Source organism: Pangasianodon hypophthalmus, chromosome 25 (genome assembly GCF_027358585.1).
Source record: "Pangasianodon hypophthalmus isolate fPanHyp1 chromosome 25, fPanHyp1.pri, whole genome shotgun sequence".
Taxonomy (NCBI): Eukaryota; Metazoa; Chordata; class Actinopteri; order Siluriformes; family Pangasiidae; genus Pangasianodon; species Pangasianodon hypophthalmus.
Window position 1 is genome coordinate 15,126,697 of NC_069734.1, and position 12,603 is coordinate 15,139,299.

The window sequence follows — 12,603 nt, forward strand, 5'->3', positions numbered from 1 at the left end:
GGGTGTCTTCGAGAGCTCAGCGTTTCTAAGCCAAGACAAGATTAATATCAGACACCAAAGCCGTAAACATTCGTCCGAGCCAGGACTCTGAAGATGCAGTGCATCCAAGGTGGCAAGTATTTGCTTATGAACCTGATCACTTGCTCTGTGCGTTGCATTAATCCATCACTCGGTCTTGCTGTGAAACAATCCTACACAACCTACGTGGCCCTGTAATGATCACATCACCGAGCCATGCTCTGGCTGATGGACTGTATTTTCTGGACGATAAGCTGATAAGACACTTGTACAGTGGAATGATATGCACATGATCATGTTTTTTGCGTTAGCTTAGATGGATTGGTTAGGCTAAATTGCCTCTAGGTGGGAATGTGTGTGTGTGTATGTGTGTGCATGGTGCCTTGTGATAGACTGGCGTCCCATCCAGGGTGTATTCCTGCCTTGTTCCCAGTGTTCCCGGGATAGGCTCCGGATCCACCCGCACCCTGACCAGGATAAAACATATACTGGAGATGAATGGATGATTGGAATATACGTGCTATATACAATATGTTCATGTTTTCATGATAGCCGTGATACTCCAGTAGCTATTAAATGCAATCATCATATTAAATGCTCTGCTGTTATATATGATCCCACGTGGACCCCCTAAAGATTTGCACTTATGCCCCAGTCTCATTCTTGCTTGTGCATAACCTCTAACTGTAGATTTCTGCTGTAATCATAAAGACTGTCCTGTGCTCATCCCAGAGCTCTGATTCACAACCTGCTCATACTGAACATCCCTTCCACACACACTTAGTACAGTTTGATTTTACAGTATACAGCTGTAGAGTCGAAAAGATTTATAATCCTACTATCTGGTGTCACTCAAAAGAGGAGGAGTTTCTTTTTGAGTCGGGTTTCTCTCTTTTGCTTATATCGTCTCAGGGAGGTTTTCACCTCTGGTTTACTCTTTAGGGATCTACATCTATATCTGGATTTCTGTAAAAGACACTTTGTGACAATGCCTGTTGTCAAAAGAGCTATACAGATAAAATGTAGCACAGAAACTGCTCCAGGCTCCCTGGTTCGATCCTGAGTTCGGGTTACGGACATGAGTTCCGCATGTTCTCCCTTTTCTATAGGGCCTTTCGCACCGCTTTAGTTCCAGAACTATATTTACAGTACTAAAGTACTGGGCGATTTTGCGCAAACTATTTCCCTGTACCGTTTAAAGGGTTGCATTGGGCACTAGGAAGTGACGTAAGCCGGTCGACAGCGACGTCATTTGTGCGCGGCGTTCAACAACGGAAACAAAGAACAACAACGTAAACAACCGGAGGATGGAGGACGCTGTGATCGGAGCTGTGTTTTTGTCGTGTCTCACGTCCATCTATTGCTGTTCTCCATACTTGCGAAATAAGTTGACACTACAGTATGTTTACACGGCGTTTTAAATCATGGTGGGTGAGGGCGTTTTCGTACGCGTTTGGCCAATCAACGTCTACTCACGTCACGGATAGTACCAGTTGTGCTGGTTAGACCCTGCTCCGGAGTAGGAGCTAATTTGGTTCTCGAAAAAAGGCAGTCCGCTACTAAAATCGCACCCAGTTCCGGAGGTGCGAAAACGCCAAAAAGTGGATAGTTCCACAATTAGTTCAGGTATTATGAAAAGGTTCCTGCGGTGCAAAAGGCCCTTATGTGGGTTTCCTCCAGGTTCTCCGTTTTCCTCCCACCTCCTAAAAACCATGCTGGTAGATAGATTGGCTACGCAGAATTGCTTATAGATGTGAATGTGTGTGTACAATGAACTGGCGTTGTTCATTGAACGATGTTCCCAGGATGCATTGTGACCAGGATAAAGCTCTTACTGAATTGTGAACTAAATTACAGAAACAGTAGTAATGGCATCCACAGAAATCACCAAACTGTAACCAAACCTATGTTCCTAATTGAACCTATTCACTCATATCCTTTTTTTTTTTTTTTTTTTTTTTGATGGTGTATATTGGTACACAAGCAAAGCTTGCAAAGCTAACTGACACTATGCTACCTTTATATGTGTATATATTTCGAATATTAAAAAATAGCGAGTGCCGCAGTACGATAACACATATTCATCGACTTAACCATCTCTAACTGAAAATTGTGCTTTTTTTAGGGCATAGGTGGTCATCTTTGGAAATCTCTAATATTTTCCATAGCTCTTCTGTGCAATACTATTACAGTACGAACACTTACAGCTTTACAAAGCAGGGAAAGTTTCAAATCTGCGGTAGAAATGATGGCCATTGTGAAAGTTCTGCTGTGTTTTTGAAAACATGCTTCGCTATTTTGTTGTTTTCTTTTTTGTTTTTTGTTGTTGTTTTTGTTTTCCCCCGATTTTCTCCCTAATTTAGTCAATTCCCACCCACCCGTTACGTCTCAGCTATCATACGACATTTGTTTTTTTTTGTTATGTGTTTTTAAAATACTGTTAAACATTTCTTTACATATGAATTTTGGCTTGGAGTATCTTGAAACTTTGTTTGGTGGATAAAATCAGATTTTGCGCATCCAACAATCAAGCGGTTCAGTGGTCGAATTTCAGAGCTAGCTGATGTTAGGATGTTCTGTGCGCTAAACATACTAATATGTGCTATGAGTTCTTAATATTCCTGTTAGGAATGTCAAAACATAAACCGTCGCACTTGTAAGGCACTTCACAATCTGTGCAGATGCAACGACGTAACCTGTGTTGTTGTTTTTTTTGTTTTCTGCATCACTGACTAGCTAGTTTGCGAACTTCTTTCATTATACTTTGTTTTGTCGCATTTTCTTTCTTTAGTCAGTGAATTCGCCGTAGTATTTGTCGTATCCTAAATTGTTAGCTGTATGTTTTTGCTCTCATTTTCTAAAAAAAAAAAAAAAAAAAAAACATTACGGATCACATGTCACATGACCTGTATTCTTAGTATTTTTAGTATTTTTTTTAACCCTAGCCCAACTGACCCAGGGGATAAACCCATAACCGTCCACTACTAAACAGGACAAAAATTAATTGAATAACAAATCAGGTCCCTAAATTGATTGGTGCATTAGTGTGAGATGAACAGTCAAGGTGGTTTAAGCTTAGTTTGGATGTAAATTGTCAGTGTTTAAGTTAATATATTATCGAAAATGTAAATGTCGCAAAGTACTGAAAATGCACTAAGCGATATAGTTTTAACGTAGCCATAAAAGCTATACTTGCCCTTTAGTGAGATGAAGGTAATATGAAATACAGCTATTATTTATTATCAGCCAACGTAAAGAGCTCTTTCCTCACTTAGTATAAAATATCCATCCGTCCATTTTCCATACCGCTTATCCTACACAGGGTCACGTGGAGCCTGGAGCCTATCCCAGGGGACTCAGGGTACAAGGCGGGGGACACCCTGGACGGGGTGCCAACCCATTGCATGGCACAATCGCACACACATTCACACACTACGGACAATTTGGAAATGCCAATCAGCTTCTAATGCATGTCTTTGGACTGGAGGAGGAGACCGGAGTACCCGGAGGAAACCCCCAAAGCATGCAAACTCCATGTATAAAATATCATAGATGTTATATCATTGAGCAGATGCTACCTAAATCCAATTCAGATGAGATATACAGCATATGACCTGGGGTCATTTCTACTGGTCATTTCATACAAAGTAAAATATGTGTAATTTTGTGTGCACACGCAGCCTGTAAAAATTTCCGACACGATGAATTCAGATGGGACTGAAATCCCAGAGATACTCCAATAATAATTACATTGTCCCACCTTCATTATTTCATTATTTTTTTATGGCTATGGTTTGTTAAAATGACATTAAATTTATTCAGGCGAGAGCCCAAGCAGCAGAACAATCCATTATAAAGTAAATCCAAGAGATGGATCATTTAAGTCATCATTTTGTTGAAATTATTTGGATTTTGGACATTTTTGTATAGTTTTTTTAAAAAAAATCAACAACTTAACAGATTTCACTTGCAGGAAATACAGTGAGAGAGACATGCTAACTACATTCCTGCGTCTCGATCATGATAGTGTTAGTGATTGGTTTTACTAGTTACAGCGTACCTAAAGTACACCACTCATCGGTTTAGGACCGACTTTACACCCTGATTGACTGCTCTAACTCACGCAGGATCTACCTCCTGGAGTGTTTAGTTGCAGCTCTGATTTAACACACAGGGTCCCTGTTAATCACCTTTTAGGAGGACGTTAATGTTAAAGCCAGGTTGGAAGTAAACTCTCTAGGGAGCGTGGTATATGGTGACATGGTGATGATCTGTGATCAGTCATTGTCGATTGTCCTGATGTTTTGATGGTCCAATTTCTTTGAATGTTCTCAGCAAAGGTGTGTGTCAGTGTATGACAAGATGCTTCAGGTTTCATGCACTCGGTTGTCCTGAATTCTTTACGTATTCAAACTGTCTGTGAAATCTAAATATCAGTCAGCAAACCCCATTTTTTTATGTTCACGTTGTAGCCACTTTGAACCATAATGTCATTTCAGCTGTTGATAAACGAGTCGATAGAATGACGAGTAAGTGCGTAAGTAAGTGCGTTCTATCGTAGGAAAATAATCAACGACAGGGTGGTGTCAAACAATTTTTGTATTTATTAAAGAACGTCGCATCATACGTTTGATCCCTTATATGTAGTAACGTTTAATGTTGTGAAGCATCCACGAAAAATGTTGTTCTATACTTCTTTTTTGTCATAAACAAAAGTTAATAAACAAAGTTAATAAAAAAAAACTCAGCTTGTCACATCACTGCTAAGTCCTCTATCATGAAGACTCGCTCATGGTGGAAAACCTCCTGACTGTTACAAAGCTCAGATGTCTGCTCACGGAAAACTTCACCATATCAGTAATGACATGTTTTGTAATATACAAACTTACGGGTATACGTTGTTACAATAGACACAATAAAGTTTTCAACAAGTGCATTATTGTAAACCTGGGATTTGCGACCATCAGAGCTGCTCTTATAGAAAAAAGAATCAACACCTTCTGACCAATCAGAATTGAGAATTTAATAGCGCTGTGGTATAAATAATTTATAATTCCCAAAAGGATGATGTTAAAAATCTTTTTTTTTTCTTTTTTCGTGTGAGTGTGTTTTGTGGGTTTTTTTTGTGTGTGCGTGTTTGTTTCAGTGAGTTTGTGTTAGGAACATGGGATCAGTATTGGGCGTCAATGGGAACAGCATTTTGGCTCTGATGACCCGTTCGAGTGCTTCGTGGTGCTGTGTGTCCTGACCACCCTCTTGCTGCGGACACACCCACCCACACACACACACCCACACACACACACACACACACGCACACACATCTCTTCTCCTGCCTTTTGACTTCATGAAGATTCGCCTCATTGGTGATGTGATGAATAAATTTGAGGTCCTTGGGATTGTAGGAGAAGGTGAGTGCAAAACAAATGTCACATCTTTCAGAGCATTTAGATGAAACTCAGGATTCTTTGTGTTCATTTTATGGCCCTGATTTCCAAATAATGACCACTAATTTGCATGTGCAGTGTAATAAATTTGCAGTTAGTGGACGTGTTGCAGGTAATTTACAAAGAAAAATGGAAGTGATGTCAGCAAACTATATTTAAACGAGGCCTTTTTTTTTTTTTTTTTTTTTTTGCAGTAGCTAATTATTCTTGATAGCCATGACAATTTCAGACCTCAAAGCGATCCTGAAGAGTAAAACTGAATTTACTGTACTCATATTTAATTGTGCGTTAAGCTTAACATCACATAAAGTAAGGCCCCCTCGAAACAATGTTCAAAATACTATTCAAAATACAAATTATGAAAGTAAATATAAAAGACAACAGTCACTTTGGACGCTGTTGCCTTCAGAGGTGTGAACGTACAGTGAGTATCTAGTATGAAACCAGATTTCAAGAAACGTCCTCATTATTTCGGATACTGACATATTATTCTGAGAAAACGTAATAAAGTAATGTTGTTATTTTGTCTTTCGTTTGCGTAAACAGAATGGGTGTAAGCTAATTTAATACTTGCCCATCAGCTTCTTAATTTGCACACCGAATTCCACTTAAAGTGATTTTTAGTCTGCTGTAAATTACACTGCAGGAGCTAAATTTATCTATTCATATCGACACTGTCCTGGTATTTTGCACCTTAATGAAGAAACACCTAAATTACAAATTTATTAAGGCAGGCTGAATAGTCAAAACATGCTGTTTTGCTCGTGTGAACGATGCAGTTATCCATAGATAATTGTCCGTATTAATACATTTCTGGGGTTATCAAAGTTCAGTGAGTTTGTACACACACAAATCTTTCCTAAATCAAGGCCTCAGTGTTACGGTACAGTGTTGTTTATATTGTCTATGTAGATAACACTTTACACTGCACACCTCACCTTATTGTCGGGTTTCAATATCAACCATTAAACCCCACCTCCACCATGAAACATGTTTATATGGAAATATTAGTGAAGCGCTTATGGATTCTGATGCTGATTTGTTAGTTAGTGCTGCTTATTTTTTACCTGACTAGGTAACTGGATAGGTAGCGATCTACGAGACGATGAGACGATGAGCATGATGGCATCAATGATGGTATTAGCATGAAATTTGAAGCTTTGGAAGCGGATCTGTTTGAGCAGAATGTAGAGATGATGAAGTGAGACAGACTAAAGGACTAAAGCACCACTGCATCGCTCTCTTTAGGAAGAGTTGAAGCGAGGCCCAAATCCTCCTGGCTATCAGCATATATTTAAATAGCAACTAGTCTAAAATGAAGATAATAATGGTTATAAATATTCATATGCAGGTTGTTTAAGGTGGATTTGTCTCATAACAACAAGATGTTCGGAAGGTTTGCACAACCTGAGAGCATCACATGAAATGTGACACTCCATCATACATCAATGGAGCTACAACCTGAATCATATGTTGTAGTCAGAGGAAATTGATTACTGATTATGTACCGGAAAAAGGGAATAAGTAGAAAACAACATGCCCAAGCCCATTGTAAAATATGGAGGTGCAGCGAAGATTGCTAACATCTTGAATTCTGTTAAGTACCAGGATATTTGATCTCAAAACCTGCTTGCCTCTGCCAGGAGGTTACAACTTCACAGAATCCAGAATCACAACATCTATTTTTAGGATTTACCGTTGCCCTTTATTACAGGAACGTGTAAAATCTTTTACACAAACCTGTAGAGCATCGTTCCACAAGTGACTAAGGTGTATTACATCCAGATGCCAGCCAAGCTGTTTAATTTTAATTATTTATTTTTTTCCCCTTTTGTTTATAGGAGCCTATGGGGTGGTTCTAAAATGCAGGCACAAGGTAAGACATATTTTTGTATATGAGCAACCAAGAGCAGTTTATTGTGATAAGGAAAGACTTAACGAACACCATATGGCTGAGAGTAAAAACAGTATTGCAGGGTTTTTGGTCTGCAATTTTATTGTCCATTGTGCAGTCGCATTGTTCCAAGGATATTCAGGTTTATCTTTGGGGGAAACTGCTGGAATATTCATAAGGAATTTCCATCAACCTGAAAGAATGCTGTCTATGTGCTAATCCCATTCTGTTTAATACACTGCTCTGGAATGGTATTTTGCATGATGCAGGTAGATGAGAATTCCTATAAATTCATGGACTGCTAGGTCTTGTTCAAGTTACAGGATTAACCCCTTAAAATCCCCAGAGATGTCGATGGATCCAGACAATAATTCCTTTTGCTCTCATCACCAGACTGTAGTTACTGAATAATTCATAACTGCAACTGAATATCATGCTTCAAGATAAATAACAGGGGTTAAAGTGGAGTAAATCAGATTTTTTTTTTCCTCTAAATGTGACACATACCTGATTTTCTCTAACCTGAACATCCAATCTGATCTATTCAAATTAGATCTGAGCCTATGTGTGTCCTAGATCAGACTCATATCCGTGTTATGCTGCTAGATTAAGCATTTGTGATAGTAATTTTTCACTGCTTGCGATTTACTATAAAAAAAATACGTGATTGATGGTTTAAACATCCAGAACAATTGGCCTGAAAAAGACAGGAAAATGAGCCTGCTGTTTCAGGTTTAAGGAAAGCACTGAAGGGTAATAATAATAATAATAATAATAATAATAATAATATTTTTGCAGTCGGGAACTGCTTGCTCGTTGCAGCAATCATGAAAACTCAGCTTGATGGTGGATTTTCAGGTGACTCAAGTCTGCCCTTGAGCTTGGTGAGGGATAATCAAACGTGCTGTTTAGTTTGGCTTATTTTTAACAAAACACAGGTTCTCGGTCCAAGTCCAGGTGAATCCTGGTTCGGTTTGTTACTGGTGGTCATTACTTGTATAACCATGGAAACATTGGTCTTTTTAGCTCTTTTTTTGTAGTAGCCAGTTCAGGGTTGCAGATTTGCGATCGTACAACCAGAGCAATGACGCACAACCAGTTTTGCAGTTTCTGTGAAATTTGACACGCAACTCGGAAAACAAAGTTTATCACAACTAATAAGTGTGTCTATCAAAGCACCCTGTAGATTTTCTGATAAATTGGTGTGCTTGAAAATTGTGAACCCAACAAAGCTGTACAGTATTAGTAAAATTCGCTTGGCGGAAAAGCCAGATGGGACGCTTTTGCCGTAGGTAGCAGTTACTTTTGCTTCAATCTGACTTTATTTAGGTGAACCATGAGCCTTGATGTTAGAGATGGTGGTGTGTTTCGTCTGTGGAAAAAAAAAACGGCACACTGTTTTCTTCCTGTTGCTTGACACCTATTGGAAAAAAATTTAGCTAGCTAGCTAAAGCGACTCCTACATTCTCTTCAAAATCACATGGCATAATCGCTTGATTTTGAATCAATGGCAAGTTAACTTATTTGACTCACTGGCATGTTACTTTCGTTGTGGCGCTGGATTTCTTTCTTCCGTTAGATTAAGTGTTATTTGTTAGCATAGGAACAAACTTGTCGTTTGTTTATCGTGATTGTACATGTTTATAACAGCACATTATCTTGTGTTTGTTTGTGTTCACCATTCTGATGAAGCCCGGTGGGATTTGTTAGCCCTGTTTTTCCCTCATCCAGCCAGTTCTGTGGCTAACCACCAAGACTGTGTTTGGCAATAAACAAGCAAGTGCATTGTTGTAACCATGCTTCGTGGTCAAGCTTCTTCCTGGCAAACGCCACTATATCTTTCAGTATGTAGGCTATTGTATACTTCGTAATCTTTGGATCAGTTGATGAAGTAATTTAGCTTCCTATTTGGATATATATTTCTAATCAACTTCGTTACTTAATACAGCTTTTACAGCTTCTGCTGCTTCCACTTTCTCGTATATACCATCCACCCCATTGGATCTCAGAGAGAACACTGGATTTTGATAATTGGTCCGTTAGCATTTTCACCACTCTATCTACTGAAAATATTGAATATTTCTAGTTTTATGTCCACTGGGCCTTCATTAGTCTTCTTCTCCTACAAAAATACAACTGGAAGTTAATTGCGGGTAGCGCATTAGAGAGTCACATCAATCCTGGATAATGTGCTACGCTGGAAAAACTATCTAAGATAAGAAAGGTTGTGTTTGGGAGAAAAGTGAGCTAAAGTACAAGGAGTGTTGTTTCTGTTAAGCATGTATGTTGTAATATATATAATATACATATAATATATAATAATACAAAACCTCTCGTATTGAAAGTCTCATTGTAATTTGGTATTATGTCCATAGTTCAAGGTGTAAATAATAAATGTATTAACTAACCCACTGGGCAAATGAAAGCTCCAATGTACTTGTCCAATCCAATGTTATGGCTGCCTGAAATATTAATTAACTAGTCTAAAATTTGAAAGGGATATAACATGATTTGACTCTAAATCCTAGGGAAGGCACAAGTCTTTCAGAGTCCTTGTCTCTGAAGTAGCATATTGTGTTTGTGCTCTCGACATAACATCCGTATGTCTTTGGCTATCATTTTGGCTGTGAGCTGTGTTGTTCTGTGTTTCCATCAAAAATGTATTATGTTATTTAATTCTAGCTAGGATCTTAATTTCACTTGACATGCTGTGTTTAATGTGAACTAACTGTGCATTTTACAAGCACTAATTATAGTCAGGTCAATAGGTATTTGGACAGTGACACAATTTTCATAATTTTGCCTCTGTACACCACCACAATGGATTTGAAATGAAGCAATCAAGACGTGATTGAAGTGTAGACTTTCAGCTTTAATTCAAGGGGTTTAACAAAAATATTGCATTAACCGTTTAGAAATTACAACCATTTTTACAGAGTTCCTCCATTTTCACAGGCTCAAAAGTAATTGGACAGTTGACTGATAAGCATGGCCATCATGGCCATCAAAAACAGACCTATCAGAGAGATAGCAGAAACTTTAGGAATGGCGAAATCAACAATCCGATACATTCTTAAAAAGGAGGAATTCACTGGTGAGCTCAGCAACACCAAAAGGCCTGGAAAGCCATGGAAGACAACTAAAGTGGATTATTACAGAATTCTTTCTTTGTCAAAGTCTACAATCAAGAGACGCCTTCATGAATAGGAATACAGACAGTTTACCTCAAGACGCAAACCACTGATAACACTCAAGAACAGAAAGGCCAAATTAGACTTTGCTAAAAAACTTCTAAAAAAGCCTGACCGGTTCTGATGCAAGATTAACTTATGGAGAAGGAAACGAAGGGCTCATGTTCCAAAGCATACCACAGCATCTGTCAAACAAGGAGGCAGTGTCATGGCATGGGCACGTATGCCTGCCAATGGAACTGGTTCACTGGTCACAGAAATAGGAGATTGAATTCTGAAGTGTATAGAGCTATACTTTCTGGTCAGATTCAGTCAAATTCTGCAAAACTGATAGGACAGCGCTTCACAGTACAGATGGTTAATGACCCAAAATGTACCATGAAAGCGACCCAAGAGCTTCTTAAGGTAAAGGAATGGAATGTTCTTAAATGTCCAAGTTAGTCACCTGACTTCAACCCAACTGAGCTGCTTTTCACTTACTGAAGGCAAGACTGAAGGCAGAAAGACCCACAAACAAGCAGCAACAGAAGGTGGCTGCAGTAAAGGCCTGGCAAAGCATCTCCAGGGAGGAAACTCAGCATTTGGTGATGTCTGTTGGTTCCAGACTTCAGGCAGTCATTGACTGCAAATGATTTGCATCCAAGTATAAAAAAATAATCTTAATATTTATGATTATATATATATATATATATATATATATATATATATATATATATATATAATTATATATAATTAGTAATTAGTCCCTCCATTTTCACAGGCTCAAAAGTAACTGCAGTTTATATATAATATAATATAATATATATATTATATATAAACTGCAGTTACTTTTGAGCCTGTGAAAATGGAGGGACTAATTACTAAATTACTAAACTGTTAATGCAATTTTTTTTAAAACCCTTTCAATTAAAGCTGAAAGTCTACACTTCAATCACATCTTGATTGCTTAATCCATGGTGTGCAGAAGCAAAATTTAAAAAATTGTGCCACTGTCCAGATACTTATGGACCTGACTGTATATGACAGTTTTGCACTGTAATGTGTTTTGGCCAGTTTTGTATGTTCCATATTCTTGGGTGTTTCTGATTCTGAAACGGTTGTCTGACATCTAGACAAGCTAAACTAGTAAAGACTTCTAACACCGGCCAGACCGCGTCTTGGTTGATGCCTGCAGGTGTGTGATTCAAAAACTAGTAGTACGCTAATTGTAGCATGGGCTATAAAGAAACTGATAGCCCAGACACATAACTGCTTTTGCTAGCTAACCAGGCTCTGCTCTCGAGCTCTAATTTTAAGATCAAACAGATGTAACAGATCTTTTTTTCATTCTTGGAGAGCACATCCTCGATGAGTATAGGTCTGATAATGGGGCACCGAAAACATTACTTATTATATTACAGTGAAAGGGGCCCAAGCATTGATCAGACGGACTCCTGTTGGAAGCACTGCCCATTCAGAGAGAGATAATCACAACAGATGTCTCCATTACAGGCCTGTGGAGGTGGGGGCGGTGTGGTGCTACACATATACTAGGGGATTGTAAGGTCAGAACACAACAACCAGTGAAGTTGAAGTTCTTGCTGATTCTCAGCCACATTCTGGTCCCCTCAGACAATGCTGTAATGATCATCTATATTAATCATTGGGGCAGCACAAGTTCCAGAAGCAGTCTCTGTCTGGTACAGAATCTCCTCAGGCGGGCCCATCCACGACTGGCCTCACTGAGAGCAACTCATCTGGGCTGTACAGTGGTGCAATAGACACACTGTCAAGAGAATGTGTAAATTCAGGGGAGTGGTGTCTGCATCCAGATGTTGTAGTAGCCCAGATGTGGGAAAGATTTGGAGAGGCACAGTTGGACAAGTGGCAGGTCAACACATTGCTAGTTGTGATTTTCATTTGCATTCATTTGGTTGCAGCTGAAAAGCCTACTGGGACAAGATGCCTTGAGGCATGACTGGCCTCAGCATTTATTATACACCTTTCACTGTCTATCTCTGATTTTTTCCATGTTGTACAAGATTCATCCACTAGCCACAGAGTCCTGCATGTGTCC

General features: G+C 38.9%; 1 protein-coding gene across 3 annotated transcripts in view; it reads left to right on the forward strand.

Annotated features, from left to right (window-relative positions):
* cdkl5 (cyclin-dependent kinase-like 5) overlaps positions 1-12,603 on the forward strand; it is a 53,516-nt gene that overhangs the window by 793 nt on the left and 40,120 nt on the right. For all 3 annotated transcript variants that reach the window (XM_026947792.3, XM_053229522.1, XM_053229521.1), the window contains exons 2-3: positions 5,165-5,426; positions 7,304-7,338. In XM_026947792.3, the coding sequence (XP_026803593.3) occupies positions 5,363-5,426; positions 7,304-7,338 (99 nt within the window). In that variant the 5' untranslated portion in view covers positions 5,165-5,362. The remainder of the gene's footprint in view (positions 1-5,164; positions 5,427-7,303; positions 7,339-12,603) is intronic.